The sequence below is a fragment of the Mustela nivalis genome, assembly GCF_964662115.1.
Source record: "Mustela nivalis genome assembly, chromosome: 10".
Classification (NCBI taxonomy): domain Eukaryota; kingdom Metazoa; phylum Chordata; class Mammalia; order Carnivora; family Mustelidae; genus Mustela; species Mustela nivalis.
Window position 1 is genome coordinate 104900997 of NC_139029.1, and position 23556 is coordinate 104924552.

The following is a 23556-nucleotide window of genomic DNA, read 5'->3' on the forward strand; positions in this document are numbered from 1 at the left end:
ATGTGGAACCACAGGTCAAATAAGGCACAGATACCACAGTAACGGTTCTAATTACACACGCTAGCTCTCAGGAACTCTTCATCCATTCAGAACTAAACCCATCACTGCATAACTCTGGTAAGAAGCCCCTGGAGACGGAGGAGCTCCTCAAATGTGTCAGGAAAGGCTTTATTAACATCATCATTAACATTTAAAAAGCAAACGGAGCATTTCTCCTTCTTTTGGCAATTTGGTGCAAATGTTAAGTGCAAGATAAAGCAATTTCAAACTTCTCTTCAAATTAAAAATGAAACTAAGGCCAAACGTGACGGGTGAACAAAATAAATCAAAACTTAAATTTCAGCAACTCCGGCTCTTCAAACCAGCAAAGCCCCCGACTCGTGCACTGTGTTGAGGCTTACGGTGCTTGCCCCGGCTTCTTGTGTGCCAGCAAACAGCACCATTTCCTCATCAAGTTGAGGACTGAGAGGCCAAAGATCCCCTTCGCTGCAAACAAAGGGGGTCACAGTAACACTAGTGATCCTTCAGAATTGACACACCGTGATAGTCAACATGATGGTCTCCCTGCTTCTTGCTCAAGACATACAAGATCTGAGCAGCAGCAAGAACCCCCTCGGCTGCAAACAAAGGGGTCAAAGGTTTGCCGTCAATTCACTTCCAGGCAGAAAAACATTTTCCTCAAAAGAAACAATTTATTTAGAATAAAACAAAAGCAGCTCAACTGTGAGCGCACGTTTGAGTGACAGCTACTTTTAAGCTGTGTGAGCCATAAAAAGGGTTTTTCTTTACTTTTCCAGAAATCTTGTGTACACAGCACAAAGCAAGAGGTCATTTTTTTTCCACTTAAAACACCGGCATTGGCATCACAATAGCAGATACACAACTTTAAGCTGCCATTTTAGTAAAATGCACAAATACTAAACAGATTAGCTTTCTTCCATCAAGAGGCCCATGTAAACTCCACATAAGCCACAACTTCTCTTCAAAAAGGTCCATTAGAGCTTTGAATTCCATATCTTCAATCCGCAGTTCACCAGTTTTGCTTGCAGGGGGGGAAAAAAAGGTTATTCAGTACAAATGTTTACAATATTAAAAATATATATATTTCCCCTATGCCTTTATAGATGAACATAACATTAACAAGACCTTCCTGGATAGTCCAGCTTGACTTCAAAAAGCACCAATAATACCCACTGGCACATACCTTGAATGAATTTACTGTATGAATAGACAAGTAACAAGTAGAACAACAGGGTGGATTTTTTTAAGGACTGCAATTAAGCAAAGACCATGGGACTGAAAATACCCTTTATACTCATGTAACTGAGTAAAACATGTCAAAAAATTCAGAAGAAAGGACATTTATAATCAATTTATGATCAATATATCCTAAATATAACTTAAAAAACTAAACTAAAAAAAGGTGGAATTTAGTCAAACTTTTACCCCTGTTTTCATTCCATAATTTACATGGAACAATCCAGAACTACTCCTTTGTAAAAAGGGGTCAAGATATGAAGCCACTTAAAAATCCACCTTCATCTGTGTTACCAAAGACAGCAGCTATTCTTTTAAGAAAACTCATACGAACAATTGCTAAACAGCCAAAGAACATTTTAGGACTTTTACTTTTCAACTATTTAAATCAAACAAAGAAACCTTCTTTATTTAGCTAGACAGTTCACTGTGGTTACCTGAAATAATTTTCTCCCTTTAGGGACATCATTATAACCAGCACGTTAACAGGGTCAGCTCCACTTCTCTTGTTCTCATACCTAACCGCCATCTCAAAACCAAACACCATAGCAGAGACAGAAAAAAAGAAGTCCCGAAATTCTCTCCAAAACTTTTCACATAAAAGGTCATTAAGGCCCTCTTCTCAAGAGAATTTCCTGATTCTGTTACCAGAGTTTTTGGTGAATGGTTCCTATATGGACCCAAACCGCAGTTCAAGCTATACCTGCATAACGAGCAATTTCATGGTCTAAAGAACGTGGATTTCAAATTGTAAAAAAACAAGACAAATACTGTCAGTGAAAACCTGCTCATAAAATTTTTAAATAAACCGAAACAGTGTTTGACTCTGAAAGCAACACTTACACACCTCACTTTTCCTACTGTATCTCAAATGATCTAACTGAATTAAGGGCCAGAGTATGTTACCTTCAAAATGTGACAAAAGCTTATGCCAGTCAGAGGATGAACATTTTAAGATGTAATTCTTAAAGGGAAAACTCAATCTACAGAGTCCAAGTATATATGTTAAACCAGGAATTTAAATTTTTGTGTAGAAAACGCTTTACAGGAATCCCAGTTACAACCAACAAAATAATCTTTAAAAAACTGGCTAGGAGCTGAATGATTGTTTAATTTTCCATAAACTTTGAAGTTGTGATCTAAGTCTTAATTAGTTTGATGTTCTTCAAAGTAATACTTAATAAGTCATTAAATGATATACTGCAATTTTCTTTGCATTCATTTCAACAGAGTTCCAGAAAAATCAATTGAGCTAAACGAGTTTTGTTTTTTGTTTTTTTTTAAGTAAAAGAAACAAGTGGTTGTTGCAAAGAACATCCAATATTGAGATTATGAAATTCTGGCTAATGAGAATTAGAACCAGATAGCTTTAGACTCTCGCTTTCATTCCATCCTGAAGGCTTAAATAGTTTAACAGTATTATGAACTGGCACAACAGAATGGGCAACACAAATAAGAAATTCATCTGAATGATGGCACTCTGTAGGTAAGCACCAAACTAAACATAATTAGTTATTTCTAATACATACATTTAGAAATGATATCAAGCCATTGTTTCAAAACCATAGAAGCACAAATTGCCCAGATCTAACAAAAGCCGCCATGTCAGATAAAGATTCAAATAAACAAACATGGAGCAAAAACCACAGTACTCTTCGGTAAGTTGTCACATCAACTTAAAAAAGAAAAAAAAAAAAAAAGAGAGAGAGAGATAAAAAGAAAAATGGGAAAAACCACATTTTGGATTAGAGTAAAATTAAATGTTATGAACTTCACTCTCTAAAAGAGCAAAATCATCTGTCCAGCCTTCTTATCAAAAGATATTCAAAAGTTAATGGTTAGTGAGATTTAAACTGGAAAAATGTATCTAGCCAAACTGTACTTTGACCCCATGTATGCACAGACTGCAAACTTGCGTTAGTTTCTAAGTGTCTCCTCCATATTAGTGTGCTAAGCACAGCTTTTTAAAAACAAAAAGCAGCAAGTCTTACTTGTAGGATTTCAGATATTTTTCCTACAGGGACACCAAGGACCTTTGTGCTCATTGCCTAGTACCTTCCTTCTGTCAAAATAGCTAGTTTTTCCAGTTTAAAAACAAAACAAACAAACAAACAAAAAAACCCCACAAAGACCTCCCAACTTAAAAAGAAATTTATAAATGCATAGTGAAAACCAAAAGGATGACACAGCAGTGATGAGGATTTCATGCTGACACGCATTAGACACCTGTCATAACGGAAAATTTAAAAATTACATGACATTTCCCTGGGTTATTATTGGTGCTATTTCAAAACTACCAGCTTTGATAACAGAAAGAAAACAGTTGAGTTCTGCCAGGCTTTCTATAAGTCATTTTCACAGAATAGAAACATGACCATGATCCAAAAGGTCCTAGAGTTTCTAATCATAATTAAAAATCAAGGGCCTTAGCTAAAGTCCTCAGCATATATGTATCAAGGCGGGGGAAATATACTTACTAATGACCTGAGAAACTAGGAGTGAGGACAAGGGGACAGATCAAAGAAACAAGACAAAAAAAGAAAATCATCCATTACTGTTATGCAGCAAAAGCCCTTGTTAAGAACCAGAAATTGATATAACCTTCAGCTCTGAAAAAAACTGTGAGGGTAGGTTAAATTATTCTGTATTAATTTCAGGTGTTTGGGAAATAAAACAATAAAAAGTGGTTTTCCTACACTGACATTTCAGTTCTCTGTGGCTGGACACCCGTGAAAATATTAAACACAAAATTTCAAAGATATTCAACATTTTCAATAATGTAATGTCATCGCTACTGTTTATATATGAAAATAAAAATACAGGCAAAATTTAAAAAGAGCATGTCAAAGGCATTTCACGATGACTTTAAAAATTTCTGCAATCCAGATATGGCTGATTAATGCCCACTAAAACAAAAGCTGACTTATGAGCCTGCAGACAACTCTTCTTTCTATTATTGAAATCAGAAATTTGCATGGATACAAAAAAACTCATCTCTGATGAAAAACACTTAAGTTTTGAAATATGCACAATTAAATTAGACCTGTACCTGCTATACCTCTCTGAAAGTCAGTAAAAACACCACCACACACCAATAACTAACCAAAGAATTCTGATTTTAAAAACACCTACTCACTTCTTGCATACTAGCATAAGACATAGATGGTTTGTAACCTACTCCTCAATTTTTTTCTGAACAGTTACAGCTACAAACCAAAAGTGCATATACGGGATACAGAACTTAAGAACTAATGATAAAAATGTGTATGTTAAAGCAAACTCTGGGAATAAACCATGTACTTTAAGAGAAATACTCAAATACCTGATTAAAATAATTACATTGCTATACAGTTTATCAGCTTGTACTTTTAAGATTCCTGATCAAATTTCAGCCACACAAATAACATTTCTGGTACAGGAATTATTTACCTACATACCAATCAACCCACTTTTAGGTGTAATATTATCTTTAAAAGTCAGTGGGCTCTTCTCCAAATCCCGACTTTTCAAAAAAATTTTGGGTTTGTAACTCTGAGGATTTTTTTTTTTTTAAGCTCAAGGTTACAAAAGGGGGAAAAAAAAACTGAAGAAAAAAAGAGGAAAAACGTTACTCATAAAAGAGTAGGAACTCCTAATTAAAATAAATTCATCTGCCTGCTACCTCAGGGCATCCCTTTCACTTAAAATAATAGCTAAACTGTCCTGACTTCTATTTTAAAGGTTTATAAAAATATAAAAAAGAAAAAGCTACAACTAAAACTAATTCAAAAGGAAATTTCATCTGATGCTGTATCCCATTACACATCACAAAACAGGAACCATGTCAAAGTAGTAAATACAAGTTACACATGGACTTTAGGACGCACCACGGACAATGATCATGACCAGGTAATCTTCTTCAGATTTGGCCAGTGCCTTGGCAGGGGAATCCAGGAACTGCTGGGAGAACTCACAGGGTGGGAAAGCATGTAGGACCCCGGTGTTTTCCTTGTCTTTGTTGCCCCCCACAGGGAGGCTTATCACCCCAGCGGCCTGCTTTTGCTTTAAATAGGACACAAGGTTCCTAAGTGGCCTCTGAGTAGAGGTGGCAGTGTCTGATGTGGCTGAGGAAGAGGAGGACCTGCTGTCAGAACTTCCAGGCACAGCCAGAAGAATGGCATAACCATTGGGCCCTGCCACTTTGATGCGTCGAGTTACTTCATCCAACTTGGGCTGGTCCAAACGAAGACGCTGAGTGATCTTGAGCTGGGCTACTTTGCCTCCCGTTGCGCCCTCCACAAGAAGACTACTAGCCACTTGGAGGTCACCCTGCAACAGATGCATGTTGGAAGGAAAGTTGCTGTTCTTCAACAGAAGCATGCCCTGCCAGGCCAAACAGAGTTTGGGAGAGGCTGCAGCTGTTGGGGCTGTCCCACCATCCTGTTTCTGGGAGGGGGACTTTAGCTTTGAGGAAACAGTGCTGGTGCTGGGTGCACTCCCATCAGACCGGTCTTCTTTTTTCAGAGGGCTTTTTCCCTCAATGGGAGCCGCTGTCCGGTGTTTCCTATCCCGTTCAGCTGATGCAGAGTTTTTACGGTCTCGCTTGTCACCCTGGCTCTTCTCCAAACTACCTCGTCTGTCTCTGACTGGAGAGGGCCTTTCCAAGATAAGAAGACGGGAAGATCGATCATTGTCACTGTTGTAGCGATCCCGGCTACTGCTCAATTCTGGGCTGCGGTCGGGAGAAAGAGCACAGTGACGTTTTCGGGGACGGTCACTCTCAGGAGACCTATCCAGGTGCCGGCCCCCACTCTCCTCAGGCGGCCTTCGCTTCCTAGGCTGGTCTCTGCTGCTGGAAAGATCTCGCTCGCCTCTGTCCCGGTCCAAAGACCAGCCATCTCGCCTGCGATCCAGGCTATCCAGTGGCTCATAAGCAGGCACAGCAGTAGCTGCAGTCCGAGTGCTGCGTTCACGGACTGGGGGTGGGGGTGGCACCCAGTCAGAGTCAGGATAAAGATCTCTGTCACGATCTCTGTATAGTAAGGGTGGTGTCCTATCCCGAGCACCCCTCAAAGGGTCAGGTGCTCGATGTCCAAAAGCATCTGTCACCAATTCATAATGAGTTAAGGGCAGAGGCTGCAGATATTGCTGCTGGTAACGATGTTCCGTATCTGCAAAGTCTACTCTAAGGCGACGATCTGGGCCACCAAGTGGGAAGCCACGCATATGGGTCCAGGCAGCATGAGCTGCATCGAGGCTTTCATATTGAATATATGCCCAACTATCACCTTTGCGGTAGTCTATAGTGCGAATGGTGCCAAATCGGTCAAACTCTCGTGCCAGGGCAGCGAGAGGCACCCAAGGTCCCAGACCACCTACCCAGAGGCGGGTGGTGGGTGTAGCTTTACCATAACCAATTTTGATAGGATTCCGAATAATAATTTTGCCAGACATTGCCAGTTTGGCCCGGTGAGACATGTCTAGGTTCTCAAATTTGAGAAAGCCATAGGTACTGGTCTGGCCTCGAGAAGGCCTCTTGATGTCTACCTCAGTGATGACTCCAAAGCGGTCAAAAGCCCTTCTTAGATCACTCTCTGTCACAGTGATGTCTAGGTTGCCCAAGAAAAGCGTCCGGTTAGCTCGCTGATCATCCTCGGGAGAGATCTCATCTACTTCTCGGAAAGGAGCAGCACCTGCTCCAGCTCCCACCCTTGGCTCAAGACTGTATGCTGGGCGCACTCTCTCATAGAATGGGTAGTCTCGCTCTCTCTCCAGCTCACGGGGCAATGGTGGCGGGGGTGGTGGGGGCAGGCGGCCAAGAGCCAACTGCTGCAACCGGTAGTCTCTGTATCCCAAGGCTGCGCCACCAGGGGAAAGTGATCTCTGGCCTCCACCTCCTCCAGGGGGATGCCGGTGTCCACCTACCGAGGCCCCGACCACGCTGGCTGACGGAGGATAAGTATCTTTGTCTAAAGGCGAGCGGCTGCGGCGCCGGCTCACATACACAGCTTCTATCTTCAGGGGCCGGTCATAGAGCACTAGGCGGCCTCGGGCATGCTTGGCCGCCCGCGCGTCCTCTGGCCGCCGGAAGTTCACAAAAGCTACTCGCTCATCCCCGCTGCCAGAACCCGAGAGATGACTGATTTTGACACTTACATCACCGAAGCGTTTGAACTCGTGAAACAGTCCGTCCTCCACCGCTTCGTCACTCAGCTGGGACCCCAACTCGCTGATCTTCAATGTCTTGTATTCCCCGCCGTCCCCGCCGCCAGGAGCTGAGGAGGCGGCCCCAGAGGAACGTGACTCCCCGCCTCCACCCCGGGAGCTGCTGCGCGACTCGCCCCCGCCCGAGGAATTTTTGGTGCTTGGGGAGCTGTAACTATGCAAGCGGCTACTGGAGCTGCCCCCGCCAGTGTCATACTCGCGGCTGCCACCTCGGCTGCTGGACTTGTCCAGATGAAGGCTGCGCCGCGACCCGCCGCCGCTGTCGGTCTTTCCGCTGCTACTCCCATTGCTGCCACCAGAGCCCCCTAACTTCTTGCTCCGCTCCCCGCGGGAAGTCGAGTCCTCACCTCCACGGGAGCGTTTGGTCTTGACTGGAGAGCGCTCTTTTCCCTTCATTGTTGCGGGTCGTCGGAGGTCGTCTCCGCGGAGATGATTAACCCGCCGGCCCGCGCTCGTTTCACACAGCGGAACCGCACGCCGCCATCTTGGACTCCGCCGCGGCAAAGGATCCCGCCCCGCACTCCTCATTGGTCAATTAGCTCCTCTCTTCTACAGTCTCATTGGGAAAACGATTTGTCTGTCTTTACATCTCCCCGCGCTCCGGAAAGGCGCCCGCCCAACCACTGTTATTGGGTTCCCAACGCTTTAGTCTGAGTACTTCATTGGTTATATGTGTTGTCCATCTTAACGGTTCCTCGCGCCAGGCCGTGGCTCCGCCCCTCGCACTCTAGGGTCACCTGACCCAAACTCTGAAGGTGTTGATTGGACAAAAAGTCTGCCCTGTAACGGTACTTCTAGCGCGGTAAAAGCAGTAATCCCACCTCCTCATTCCTTTCATTGGTTTGGGACTCCGTCCTTTAACTCACTATTTGGGAAGTCGGGCCATCTGTTCTGGCGTTTTTTCTGAGAGGCCCGCTTACAGCGTTCTCGCGCGAGAGAAAGCGCTCCCTTTCTCGACCCGTTCTTCCAACTCCTCGGGCGGCTGAAAGAAGTTTAAATCTGATTGGATGTTGACCAGGAAATTGATAGGCTGAAATAACTGTCCGTCATTCGCTTAAAGGGGTAGGCTCTCATACTGGGGAGGCTGACTGAAGGTGAAAGAGTAGAACACGCGCTTGCTGTACGACGTCACTAAGACGTCGCGAGATGGTGACCCAGCGCCAGCCCCGCCTCCTCGCGCTTTCTGCGTTCTCTTCTCAAGCATTAATCTGATCCCGCGCGGTCTTGGGTATACCTTGCCTCTTGGAACTCGAAACTTCTGGCCACGCCTGCTTAGTTCTTGTCTGGGACAAGGGGCTGTCGGGGCGAATTCCTCAGGAAGGAACCTCAGGGGACACCATCTTAGTCCCTCCGGCCTCAGAACAGCCTGAAAAAGCTGAGGTCCCCGGGGGCGGGCTGGCCGCGGGTTCCCAGTTCGCCAAGTGCCGGTCCCACTAACGCCTGGGGCTCTCGGGGACCAGCAGCTGGGAGGCAGCGCGGCCGAGCTGCCGCCTTCGCCCGGGGCCCGGCTCTTTGGCGTTCCCTGCTCCAGCCCAAGCACCCCGCGTAACCGGAGGGGGCGGCGGGGCAATGCCCGGCGCCCGGGTCCCGCGATCGGCGCGCGTGTCTCTGCGTTCCCAGTTTTCTATTGCGAAGTCGCGTGCGTTTTGGATTTTGTACAAGATCCGGTGATCTAGGTCCCTTCGCTTCGTACCTGTAATGCCCCTCCCGGTTAAATGATAGTCACATGGACGCTTTAGGGGCAGACGTGTCGCTCGTTTATTCTGCACTTCTCGAACCTCCCGGCATCCGGTTAGTGTAAGAAGCCAGTAGCACAGCCACCTTGCCGACTCTCCGGAGGAACCTCTTGGCCTTCTTCAGGCATCATCCGCTCCAAAAGCCGTCTTGCGTTGAGATACAGAAAGCACGTGTGCCAGATGCCCTTCGTCAGGTGAAGGGAGGAAGTGCTGAGTTCATCACAGCGGTTGGTTAGGCCTGTTGCGGTCCTCCCAGAGGTTGTGAGGATTCTTGTGTGGAAGGTTATGAGGGAGGTTATGAGGTTATGACGGTTCTTGTGTCGATCCTCTCTTCTGCCACGTCTTTCAAGTCCAATACGTAGGAGAAAATGATATTTTTAAGCACACGTTTTTCAAGGTAATATGAATGTCGCCAAAACAAACCTAAACTTCAAAGCTGTGTTAACGATTGGGACAGCAACATGTTTGGTCCTGCCGTAGCCATCCTTTTTCTAGAAATCTTGAGGAAGATGAATATGAATTTTATCTCTTGATTTGACAAAGAAGCTTGAAAGAAGCCTGATAGGTAAAAGCATAAAAATCTGCCTGATTGTAGTATGTAGACTGACTTACTTGCTGTATTAAGACTATTTTAAAACTTGCTACCGTGGGCGCCTGGGTGGCTCAGTGGGTTAAGCCGCTGCCTTCCGCTCAGGTCATGATCTCAGGGTCCTGGGATCTAGTCCCGCATCGGGCTCTCTGCTCAGCAGGGAGCCTGTTTCCTCCTCTCTCTCTCTCTCTCTCTCTCTCTCTCTCTCTCTGCCTGCCTCTCTGCCTACTTGTGATCTCTCTCTGTCAAATAAATAAATAAAATCTTAAAAAAAAAAAACTTGCTACCGTTTGTGGTTTAAAAAGAACAATATATATGCGTAGGTGCTAGTGTTTCTGTTAATATATTCATAGAAACTTCATTGAGAGTGCTTCAGTAATGGTTACTAAGATCACCCTGAGAGGCGGGTAGAGGATCTGGGTGGGAGACTCAACTTCCACTGTATATCTTTCTGCATTATTAAAAGGAAACTTGTTTTACCATGTGCATACTATTACTGTTCCATTTTTTTTTAAATAGCAATTATTTTTAGCATCCCTTAAATTTATAGAAAAAAAAATTACAGAACTAGAATACTATAAAGAACTACTATGTACCCAACACCCAGTTTCAACAATTACCAACTCCTGTCAGTCTTGTTTCCTATATACTCTCTTCCCACTCTTTGTTATTTTGTTCCAGGCTTATCTGGTACATTTCCTGCCCCAGACATGAAAGCAGCCATTTCTCCAAGGAGATCTGGTTCCTTTTAGGGAGAAAAGATATTTAAAGATAAAAATATGGATGTTAGGAGATAAGACAACAACCAACGCAGTATTTGTAAAAGCACAAAACAGAAGGTTTTAGTTGTTAGGGAATTTTCATCTGTTTCAAGGTTATATTAAACACAACACAAAATTGAAGTTAAGCCATTATCTGGTTATTTAATGCAACAGCCAATCCAAACAAACCAGAGTGACTATTTTTGGCCTAAACTGATCTGCGTAGGTAAGTGAATGACCAGAGAAAAAGTAATGACCAAATCAGTGTAGTTTCTCAAACATGACAGGAATTGAGAATGGTGGGAAAGAATTCAAGGAGCAGGTACTGGGCAGTGCCCAAGGCTCTGCAAAGCTTAGCAGAATGACTTAGCATTTGAAATACCAGAGAACCTCATGGAAGCTACTGCAGAGAGGAAGGTGGCAGGAGAGTTTGCCTAACGGGACTGGTGGCCTGTCTGCTCTTGAAAGGATTGGTAAGTAGAATGGATAGAAGAGCCCTGGCTTCTGTTCTTAGTAACCGCCAAAATAGAACCTTGATGTATGTGTATGTGTGTATGTCCACAACAGAATTGGGTAATGACAAAATATGCCTATGCTGTAATCACAGTGAGTGTTTTTATTTCCTTATTGTTCTTTAAAGCATGAAGGTGCTTCGTGAGGTCGTATCAGCTTATGTTCACATACGTGCTTTAGAGAGAGCTGAAAGAGGATAAAAGTGAACTAGGATTTAGAAGACCAGGACTTTAAACTTTTTTTCTGGTGTTGGTGATGGAATTGTTGAGGTCCAGTTCAAGGTTTCATCTGGGCTTGAAAATGCCTTGTCAAAAACCAAGACATAGAGTTGAGAAAAAGCTGACATAGCCCATTCTGGCGTCAAACTTGGTTCCCTGAAACTATAATTCAAAGGCCCCGGAGGTCACAGCCCAGCAGGAAAGCAGCCACAACTAGCTTTCTATATGAAGTGCTTTTTTCCATATCCTTTAAAATCAGTTTCAAAAGCAAAAAGCAAAATGAAAGTTATGGAAGAAACTGCGTAATTAAAAGTTATCAGTATGCTTTCGATCAAATGTCTTCTTTCAACCCTCCTGCATTTTATTGTTTCTGTATCCTCAGTATGCAGACAATTAAGATTGCAATATGAAATTTATCTTGGGAGCTGAAAGCTGGTTGATTTCCTGGCAGATGCAAAAAGGCCTGAAGCTGGAAATTGGAATTATTTTCCCACCCACAATAGTGGATTAAAATTTTCAATTTCATCGTCTTTCATAAAAGTGAGTGGTCTCTTGACAGGTTCATTTTGTTCGTCTGCAGAAAAAGCATGCATTTTACCCATAGGCATATATTAAATCCTAAAATAGCAAATAAACATTTAGGACCTAGCTTGCATTATTTTTTTTTAAGATTTTATTATTTGATAGAGATCACAAGTAGTCAGGGAGGCAGGCAGAGAGAGAGGAAGAAGCAGGTTCCCCGCTGAGCGGAGTGCCCCAAGCAGGGCTCGATCCCAGGACCCTGAGACCATGACCTGTGCCAAAAGCAGAGGCTTTAACCCACTTAGCCACCCAGGTGCCCCTCTAGCTTGCATTATTAAATCACTTGATTATTTTGGTCTGTAGCCTTTATTTTTAACGGCTTTATTAAGATATAATTTGCATACCATAAATTTCACCCATTTTAAGTATAGAACTCCATGGTTTTTATTATACTCACAGAGCTCTGTATGTGGTTCACCCTTTTAACATTGTTAACAGAAAGCACTCTACTATAGCTTCTCCTGCATGACTATGCCCTTATATGATTTTCTCTTTCATATATTTAGACGTCTTATAGGGCAGTGGCCAAGAGCATGGACGCTGGAACCAGCCAGTGTGGACTAAATCCCAGCTCTGCCGTGGGCAGAAGAGTTACTGTTAATCTCTCTAGGCCTTCATTTTCTCATCCATAAAATGGGAATAATCCTAGGATCTTCACTGGGAGGACTAAATGGGTTAAAACACATAAAGATCTTAGAACAGTGCCAGGTACATGCTAAGCACTACAAATATGTTTGCTGTTACTAATATATTTTCTTTTTGAATTTAGGTACATGAAATTGGAGTAATCATAATCCTCAGTTTATGATACATAATAATCAGTGGCCCATCCAAAGAGATGAAAGAGCTTTTCATCTCTTTATCAACAACCTGTGAATACCCATGAAACTACCACTCAATCCAAGAAATAGAATGTTACTGGTAATTTACATCTACCTAAATACCTTATCCTTATTCCCTATCCACTGCCTACTCTCATAGGTAACTACTATCCTGAATCTGGTGTTTCATAATTTCTTGTTTTGATTAGTTTTAAGAACTTTAAAAGATGTTTTGTTCTTTTATTTTAAGATTTATTTATTTATTCTAGAAACAGAAAAAGAACACAGGCAGGAGGAGCAGAGAGAAAGAATCTCAAGCAGACTTCCCACTGAGCATGGAGCCCAGTGTGGGGCTCAATCTCACAACCCTGAGATCAGACCTGATCCAAAAACCAAGAGTTGGACGCTTAACCAACTGCGCCACCTAGATGCCCCAAGGACTTTAAATAATTTTTTGAAGGAATTTTTAAAAGCGTGTGTGTGCATGCGTGCATGGGCATGCGTGTTTATAGTATTTTTGCTTGTTTTTTAACTTTATACAAATTTACATTTGAACAATATAATATTTGTAATCTTCTGAGACTTGCATTTTTCATTCCTAATGTTACTATGATTCTTTTTTTTTTTTTCTTAAAGATTTTATTTATTTATTTGACAGAGAGAGATTACAAGTAGGCAGAGAGGCAGGCAGAGAGAGAGAGGAGGAAGCAGGCTCCCCGCTGAGCAGAGAGCCCGATGCAGGACTCGATCCCAGGACCCTGGTCTCATGACCTGAGCCGAAGGCAGCGGCCTAACACACTGAGCCACCCAGGCGCCCCGTGTTACTATGATTCTTTCATGTTATCATATGTAGCTATGTTTATTTCCATTACTGTAAAATATTCCATTTTATTGAATATACCACCACTTATATGTCCATTCCTCCTCTGATGAACCTGTGGGCCATTTTCTGTTCTTGTGCTATTTTGAGCAGTGCTACTATGAAGGTTCTTATTCATGTGTCTTGAGGCACATATGCAAAAATTTCTTTGGGATAAGATAGGGAGGTGGTGGGTAGAGGATACGTAGGAAGAGAACTACCAGAATAAAGGGAATATTTAATGGCTAATTTTATAAGAAAAAGAAAAAACAAGAAATTCCTTGCCAGCAATGTATAAGAGGTCTTGTTAATCCATGTCATTGGCATTTTATAACTTTTTTTTCCCCAAACAAATAGGTGTCAAATAGTATCCCTCTGTGGTTTTGATGTTTTATTTCTCCAATTACAATGATGTTGTGAATGTCTTTTTAAGTTTCCTGGCCATATGTTTCTTCATCTATGAAATATCTGTTCATGTCTTTTGCTCCTCTACTGAATTAGATCTTTCTTATTATGTGTAGGGGATTTTCATATATTCTTGATTCTAATATTCTGTAGAATAGATATATGACAAACATCTTTTTCTAGTTCACAGCTTATTTTTCATTTTTTGTTGTTAGCACTTTTTGTATCTTGCCTAAGAAATCCTCTTCACTTCCTCTAATCCTGCTGCCAATATTTTCACGTATATTAAAATTTTGTTTGTCTTATACATTTTAGAGCCAATTCATCAAGCTCCATGAACATCTGTCTATGATTGGGGTTTCATTAAATCTATGGATTAATTTAGGGAAAGGTAACATTGTTATATAATTAAGTCTTCCTTTCGGTGAACAGGGATATCTTCTCATTTAATTAGATCTTATTTAATTTCCATTGACAACGTTTTTGTAGTTTTATCAGTATCTTTGCATGTTTTTTATTATGGGTTGTTGTTGTTGTTGATAGTGTCTTTTTTTAAAGTTACACTTTCAGTTTGTCATCAGTGACTTGAATTGCAGCCACTTGCTAAGCTGTCCTGTTTTTATTAATTCAGCATATAGAACACTGAGTTTTTTAGGCACACAGTCATGTTGTCTGCAGATAATAAGAGTATTTCCTCCTTTCTAATCCTTATAATTTAAAATTTTTCTGGTCTTATTTTGCTAACTAGAATCTTGGACACAATATTAAGTAGAATGATAGTGAGCACTCCTATTTTATTCCTGATTTTAAAGGGAATGCTTCCAATGTTTGTCCATTTAGACTGATGTTTATTACATGTTTTGTCTGTTTGCTTTTTGTTATCCTAGTTTGCTAAAAGTTTTTAATCATGAGTAGATGTTAAATTTCTTCCAAAGTAAAGGAAGTTCAAGAACGGTGACAATAAAGTCAATGCATGACGCCACATTATATCTTAAATGGCAGAAGCCATAATGGAGAATACAAGGACAAGTAATGAAATCTGAATATGTATTGTGAATTAGCTACTAATAATGTTTCGATGTTATATTTCCTGAGTTTGATCATTACGCTATGGTTATCAAGATAATCCCTTTGATCTCAGCAGCACATGCTGAAATAGTTAAGGTTGGAAAGGGCATGCTAATAACTCTAGCTCATAATAAGTACTTCAGAAAACTTTCAAGAAATGTATCATTTCCTTCCATTTTATTGCCCTTATGCTGCCTCATGATCTGATACGGCTTTTCAAGTTCCAGCTACCACATAAGCATTCCAGTCAAGCAGCATGGAAGAAGGAAGGAGGAACAACAGCATGTCCTTCTTGTAAGACGCTATTTGGAAATAATTCACTAAAACTCCACTTCTCTCTCAGTGGCCAGAACGTAGACATATAGCCACACTTAGCAGCACAGAAGGCTGGGAAATGTATTCTCTATTTAGTTTAGCCAGGCTAAAAATCGGGGCTCTTATTGCTAAGGAAAAGGGGGAGAGTAGACATTAGGGTCAACCAGCAGTCTCTTCTACTACCTTGTGGGTGAGTTACATGATGTGACGCATGCCCAGCTTGTGGTGCTGAGTAGGATTCAGTTAAAACATGTCATTTCACGATTTCATTTGCATTATCCAATTTGGTCCTCATAGTAATCATATGAGTTAGGACAAATATGATTGTAATTGCAGATTAGGAAACTTAAGACTCAGGCTAATTATAGTTGTTGCTGCTGGTGGTAGTTTGGGTCTGATTTGTTTTAAAGAAGGAGGCAGTAGAATCAAAGCAAAAGGAGCAGGGCCACCATTCTGGAGTTCTAGCTCCTCTAGACAGAACCTACATCCCACAAAATCCTGCAGTTCTTTGCTCTGTGACCTTCTCAGTAGTCTGGCCCATAAACGCCAGGGATTGGGACAGAAGCAGGTCCACTGATGGCTACTGTGGGGCGCTTTCCACTGTATCCCTTAGGCACTAGGTTGCTGGAAATGACACGGAACTCCAGCAGCCGCCCTCCTTCCCAAAAGCAGAAATCCGAACAAGTAAGTTCTATTACATAACCCATTCACAAATAGATAATAAAAACCAAAGCCAGCGTTTGTTCAGCGCATACTACATTAGCAGGCACTCTGCTAAAACCTCCCTCATGTTAACTCCTGTCACCCTCATAACCCCAGGAGATGGACAGGCTCATGCTCCTCTTTCGCAGGTAAGGAAACTGAGTTTTAAAGGCCCAATATATATTTTAAATATTTAAGAAGAATAATATGTGTACACTGGAAGAGTTTGTGTTTTCCTCAGTCTCTGAAAAACATTTGATCTGAAGTCATGCTTCATATTATGAGTAACACACCTGGTTGCCTGACTGATAGCCATTCTCCCCTCCTTTACTAGGAACAGGAAAAACACTTTGAAGGGGAAAATTTTGTAACAAGTGGAATAAACAATTCCATAGGTCAGTACTGTAATGGGATAATATGTGGTAACTTATTATCTGCCAGCGTTAAGAATGGTGCTTTAAACTCTATAGTACACAGCAACCGGAAGAGAGCATTTCATTTGATTGTAGGCAGTGTAGAGACAAAATTAGGTGTCTTGCAAGGAATATGGGGATTTGGGGACTCTCAATTACTCTCAATGACTGTACAAAGCTTCCAAAGTCAAAGGCAGTTAAAGCTTGATTTGCTGTACCTTACTGGATGTTGGGCAAAATCCTCCCGGTCCTGCCGGTATTGGGTGAAGATTCCACTCTTGATAGTCTGCTCCCTACGGTCTTCTATCTCTTGAATTCAACCTACCTATAAAGACAAGTGTGGTTACAAAGCCAATGGAACATGAATGGTTCTGTCACAAATGGTGTTTCAGTTGGACAAAAAGATGCATATGTGTCCTGGTGTGTTTAGTACATAATGTTTCTCACACAAATGCAGTTAACTCCTGAGACCTCACAGGCCATCTCTGTGAGCCCACTGTTAGCAAGAAGAGATTGAGTTTGGGGGGAAACCCAGTCCCTCAACACAGCTGTAAATCATCTAATGGAAATAATGGGCTTCTGCGAATGTTTGTGTGTACATAGCATGAGCATAAACAGTCTTTCCATGACTTTTTGAAAATTATGAGGTCTTTTAACTATCACTCAGTCCATTTTGTTTTAAAAGCATGTTCCTTGGGGCGCCTGGGTGGCTCAGTGGGTTAAGCCTCTGCCTTCGGCTCTGGTCATGATCTCAGGGTCCTGGGACCAAGCCCCGCATTGGGCTCTCTGCTCAGCTGGGAGCCTGCTTCCCCCTCTCTCTCTCTGCCTGCCTCTCTGCCTACTTGTGATCTTTCTCTGTCAAATAAATAAATAAATTCTTTAAAAAAAAATAAAACCATGTTCCTTGTGCCTAGCACAGTGAAAATATGGGGAGAATTGGATGACACAACGGAATTTGCTTGGATGGGGACAAAAATCAGGAACACTTAATCTGTGAATTGTTAAAATATAAAATTTAAAGAGTTAAGTATAAAAGTTTCATGATGGGAGTGCTCAGTGCGGACTCGGGAGACTTTATTGTGTTCATTGTAAAATTCCAGGGAATACAGAAAGCACAGTGTAAAATTCTGATTAGGTTCCAAGCGCTGTTTTGTAAAGGGCATCAACCCTCAATTTCCCTACTGTGTAACTTTGGACACTTACTTAACTTCTCTGTCAATTGAAACTGTTGTGAGCAAATGAGGTGGTATGTGTATTATGAGTATGTGAGGAATTATCCTGGGTGGTCATAAGATGGTATTTAAACTTCTAAAGACCCCAGAGGTTGGGGGCGGGGGGGCGCAGGGTGAGAAAGCTATATCTGGGATGTTAATCATTAGTGTAATTGGGGGTAGAATGAATTGACTTTTGTTTGAATCATCTTCAGATATGTAGGAGGAATCCTTGAAACAGGTCAGGGTGAAATGATCTCCAAGATCCCTCCCAGCGTTGAAGTTCCCAGATACCTAGACTCAAACCTGTAGTCACATAGGGTAAAGGACAGTCCCCAAAGAACATGGGTTCTAGACTGGAAAAAGGGCCCTTGCAAGGACTCTCTCTGGATCCCAGAGAAGAGGCTGCAGAGCGCATCTCTATTCCTAAGACAAATGTTTCCATACCGTGCTTTGAGGGAATGAATGGAGGTGAGGGCAGAACACCCTTTCGCCAGCCCAGTCCCTCAGGTTCAGAGAGAAGATTTCTGGTGAAGTGATGGCTCTCTGTGTGTTTTTGGAAAGCCAGCTCTGTGGGTTCAGCTGCTTTTGTATGAGAAGGGGGACTTGATCCAGGCCGGAGAGTGAATTCTTTTCAGCATCTCTTCCACCACCATCACCTGAGACCACTTAGGTGGCCTTTTAAAGTGTCCACCTAGATCTACTCTGGCCCATGGCCAATCATCTCTCCACTCAGCAGCTTGAAATACAAATCTTCTTTTTTTTTCCCCCTGAATATTTTATTTATTTATTTATTTTTCAGAGGGAGAGAGAGCATGTGCACACAAGCAGGGGGAGCAGCAGGCAGAGGGAGAAGCAGGCTCTCCGCTGAGTAAGAAGCCCGAAGTGGGATTCATCCCAGGACCCTAGGATCATGACCTGAGCCGAAGCTTAACCTGCTGAGCCACCCAGGCATCCCTTGAAACACAAATCTGATAGCTTCCATTGCTCCTCAGATAAAGACAAAAATTCCTAATATGGCCTAGAAGACCCTGTTTGGTTTTTTTTTTTTTTTTTAAAGATTTTATTTATTTATTTCACAGACAGAGATCACAAGCAGGCAGAGAGGCAGGCAGAGAGAGAGAGAGGGAAGCAGGCTTCCTGCGGAGCAGGGAGCCTGATGCGGGGCTCGATCCCAGGACCCTGAGATCATGACCCGAGCCAAAGGCAGCAGCCTAAACCACTGAGCCACCCAGGTGCCCCAAGACCCTGTTTGGTTTGACCTTTTCTACCATTTTAGACTCATCCCCTACTGGCCTTCTTCTGTCCCACACACTTACTGAATGCTTACCATCCCATTCTCATCACTATGTGAACTCCTACTCATACTTCAGTACCAGCTCCAGGTCACCTCCTCAGGGAAGCCTTCCTTGACCAGTTCCCTATTCTAGGATCTCATGGTGATGCAGGTAGGATGGGTCTGAGGACCAAGAGGGTCTTTGGCTTAATATGGGGTGGAAATCAAACAAGAGCCAAGAGGAAATGAGAGAAGAATTGATTGAAGACATAGAGAAAGCAGATACAGACAGTGTTTGGGAGAGTTGAAAGGAAAAGCCCGAGTCTTGTCTTTGTTCAGGGGTCTGACATTTTTATTGAGGATGATAGTCTGGCGGATGTGTCTCTCAGGCATCCAAGAACCGATCAAACAAGAACAAGTGCTCAGGTGTCCTCCATAAGTCATTTATGCCTTGGAGTCAAGGGTCTTAGCAACAAGGTGTTTGGAGTCAGTGGTCTTGGAGAACGTTCATGAAGACCTCACCTGGTCACTCCTTAGATGCTATCTATCCCGCTGGAAGTTTCCAAAGACATCATTAGCTCCTTGACCTTTGCAAGGTGGACATTCATTAAAGTGTGTGTAAGATAGGGGTGCAGTTTCTAGCAACAACAGAAGCAGGGAAAGAAGCAAAGGAAAACAAAAAAAGCCAGCTTTTTCTTTCATAGGGTCCCTTCGGTTTCCTCTCCCAATCTGGCCATGTGATGTGCATTTCCTTCATCGCACCTGTCACAGTTACAGTTTTACATCTGTTGTGATTATTTGATTTGCAATTTAGTGTCTTTGATTCATGTCTGTCTCCTCCAAGTCTTCATAAGGACAGGCCTGTGTGTTCGGTTACTTACCGTTTTATGCCCAGTTCTCAGCACGTCGCAAGGCACATAACTAGTACACACACGCACAGTTTTTTGTGGAATGAATGAGTGAACATAATCTTTGGAAGTATTGCCTAATATCCCATGAAGTGGTCCTAAGGAAAAAAAGTGAAATGAGTTTAGTAAGCACTTCAAACCATATTACCCAAGGCTCTACCTCTCCCCCGTGTGCCTTTGCATATGAAGGACTCTGGCAGGTCCTATAGAGAAGCCCTCAACTTGAACGTTCAACTCGGACCACAGAATGTAAACCAGGATCCTCTATGACACACTCTGGGCAGCATTTCTACTCGAGGGAGAGCTCCTGGATAGCCATGTGACTGCTGTTTCTGCAGCCAGCAAATGGCAGGAAGAGTTCTAAAAGGTTCCTAAGAGGAATTTCCCAGGAGTGAAGCTGCTCTGGCAAATCTAGGATTTAAGATTTTAAAAATAAAGCCACAAGCACAAACAATCTCTATGAATAGAAGCTGTATCATTAGTGGAAGAATGGACTCTACTCAGCAGAACTTGTACCACAATAAGTACTTGTTCGAAGAAAGAATGGAGAGAGGAAGTCTCTGGAGTGATCACAGGTCAGCTAGTGGTCCCATCTTTTAATAGAAAGGATAATCATAAAATGAAACTTAAAACTGGGGTGTGAACAGAAGCTTTGTGAGCTTTGATAGCTACTGGAAGTCTACATTTGCTTATTGAAGTCTATTTGATACAATGTTACATTAGTTTTGGGTGTAGGGGCATAGTGATTCAGAATGTATGGGCATTTTAACTAGCTAATCAGTGAGGACGATGGCATCATAAACCACAGGGGTCAAAGGATATTACCCAGTAACTAGATTTAAAGAGATACCACTAACACACCAAGGGTAAATAAATACTGATCTTCCCTTGTTGGTTTTGTGATAAACATTTTGTCAACTGCTATTTATTCTAGGATTTAACATTAACCTCATTTTTGTCAAATCCAGTGTTTTCATTTTTCTCACCAGTGTTCACCCTCCTTGATCTTTTGGTATCTCTCGGACAGTGCTCCCCAAGCCTCCCTCTAGCGAGCCTCTCTGCCCTTGTTTCTGTGGCCCGCACTTTCAATTCAATTGCATTTTAACCAATATTTATTGATCATCTGCGATGTGCCAGACATCGGGCTATCATCATTCATTTATTAACTCATTCATCAACATTAATTGAGTTCCTACTGGATACTGGGCACCATGCCAGTGACTGAGATACAAAGATGAACAAAATACAGTCTCGATCTGAGGACGGTCAGAGAGCACTGATGGAGAGCCTAGAGGATAAGGGAATGACAAGGCTACAACAGATGTACAAACTCAGGGTCTGTGGCCCCAGAGAAACAATCAACTGTGGAAGGGGAATATGGTACATTACACAGTGTCTGGCACATGCTAAATCTTTAATAGATATTGTCACAGAAACACAAAACCTTCCAGATGGAGCACTTAGTATGAATGGGGGGGTCTTCCGGGAGCCCTACTGGCTACAGCAGTGATTTTCAACTCAGTGGGGCAGAATATCAGATTCTCTGGGGGTACGGAACGGGTGGGGAAGGGGATAATGCTTACCTGAAAGAGATCTTTTTTCCTACTGTTATTATTTATCTGATAAATTTTAGGCACATGCATATTTAAAACCACATTATGTAAATTATTAATTTACATGTTCAATTTTATACATTTATAGCTCAACAAGAATAAAATTATTGTTTTCATAATACAAATTACAAAAATTGAAGCTCAAACTAGCGAAGCTGGTAGAGAAATATAGAAGATACAGAGGTTCTCAACAAAGCCACTGTCTTCTTGAGGGTACTGGTGAGATTTTTCTCAAAAAATCTTCCCCTTTAACAAAAGGGGAAGCAGAATATTGGGTTGCAGAGGACTGTATCCTGTAGGCAAGGGTTGTCAACCAGGGTCAGAATCAAAATTTCCAGGAGGTGGTGTGGGGGGGGGGTCTCTTTTTTTTTTTAGATATTTATGTTTGTTTGTTATGTTTGTATGTTATATTTGTTTGTTTCTTTAGAGAGAGTGAGAGCAGGGGGAGGAACAGCAGAAGAGGGACAAGCAGACTCCCTGCTGGGCAGAGAGACCACCGTGGGGCTTGATCCCAGAACCCTGAGATTAGGACATGACCAGGAGATCACGACTTGAGCCAAAATCAGGAGTCAGTAGCCCAGTCCACTGAGCCACCCAGCACCCTTGGGGGGGTGGGTGGGTCTCATTTTAAAGGGTCCCATTTTAAAGGGCACATTCCTATGCCCTACCCATATTAGTCAGTGCTCTGCAAAGAAACAGAACCACTAGGATATGGATAGATAGAGACATAAAGAGCCAACTTTTCAGTACAAGTCAGAAGGCAGGAAAAAACCACCCTCCCAGTTCTATGAGCCAGGCAGGAGACCTGCTTTTTACTCAACCTTTTCATTCTATTCAGATCTTGAACTGATAGAATGGGGGCCACTCAGAGGGTGGTGGAGAGGCAATCTGCTTTCCTCAGTCTACTGATTTAAATGTTAATCTCCTCCAGAAACACCCTTGTACACACCCACAATAATGTTTGGACCACAGTTTCCCAGGAGTGCTATGGTCATTACAATTAACCACAACACGGCCAAATAGTACATCCTGAAATTTGAGACCTTCGTAGGCTGTTTGGAACCCCGGAAGGTTTTCAAGATGGGAAGCAGTTTGATCAGCTTTCCCGGGAACCATTTGCAAAGGCTCCCTGGCCGTCTGGTGGAAGGTGACTGGTGGTAGGGTAGGGGAAGCTGAGATGGGATACATGGGGTAGACCTGGATTGGAAGACGGGAATTTATGCTGCAGGACACTGTGATGAGAGCCTCTTCTCCCCAGCACTGATGACTCCTGTTCCCCTCCCTGTTGCTACATTACAAATGACCCCGGTGCTTAACAGCTTGGAACAATAGCAGATCAGGAATTTGAGAAGGGCAACCCTGGGCAACTGAAGCTTGAAATTTCCTATGTTGTTTCCATCGGTTGTTGGTTGAGGCTTTAGTCACCTCCTTGGGACCACATGCCCACAGTGGGTCATTGACATGGCTGGCATTTGACATGGGCCAACATCTGCTACACACCACCTCCCCGGCAGAGCAGTCCCAGGGCAGCCTGACATCCTTCAAGGCATGAGGCGTCACTGCAAGAGAAACAGGCAGAAGCCGCATGGCCTTTTCTGAGTCACGCCCAGAAGATACACCGCCTCACTTCTACCTTCTTTCTCTTAAAGCAGAGCGTAAGAGCAAGCCTGTCCAGATTCAAGGGGAGGGGAATTAGTCTTCACCTCTTGATGGGGGCAGTGGTCAGGTCCCAGCGTAGAAGAGCATGTGGGATGGGAGATACTGTGGCCGTGTCTGGAAGCTATAGTCTGATATAGCTCCCAAGCTCACCTTTTCTGTCCTGACCTGCTTATTCCTGAATTGTTTTATTTTGATTTAACTTTTAAAGGTTTTATGTCTTTATTTGAGAGACAGAGAGAGAGAGAGAGCAAGCACAAGCAGGGGGATCGGTAGGCAGAGGGAGAAGCAGACTGTCCATTGAGCAAGGAGCCCGATGTGTGGCTCCATCCCAGGAACCCGAGATCATGACCTGAGCCGAAGGCAGACGCTTTAGCTGACTGAGCCACCCAGGCGCCCCTGACTCCTGTTTTAGATACTGAATGGCCCACAAGATATCTCCACTCAAA

General features: G+C 42.9%; 1 protein-coding gene across 1 annotated transcript; it reads right to left on the reverse strand.

Moving 5' to 3' along the window:
- Positions 1-672: 672 nt before the first annotated feature.
- RBM15 (RNA binding motif protein 15) lies at positions 673-10266 on the reverse strand. Its single transcript, XM_082687472.1, has 2 exons — positions 5124-10266; positions 673-1042 (listed from the first exon to the last, which is right to left on the reverse strand). Exons 1-2 carry the CDS (start codon positions 7987-7989, stop codon positions 996-998), a joined length of 2913 nt encoding a protein of 970 aa, XP_082543598.1. The 5' UTR covers positions 7990-10266; the 3' UTR covers positions 673-995.
- Between the last annotated feature and the right edge of the window lie 13290 nt (positions 10267-23556).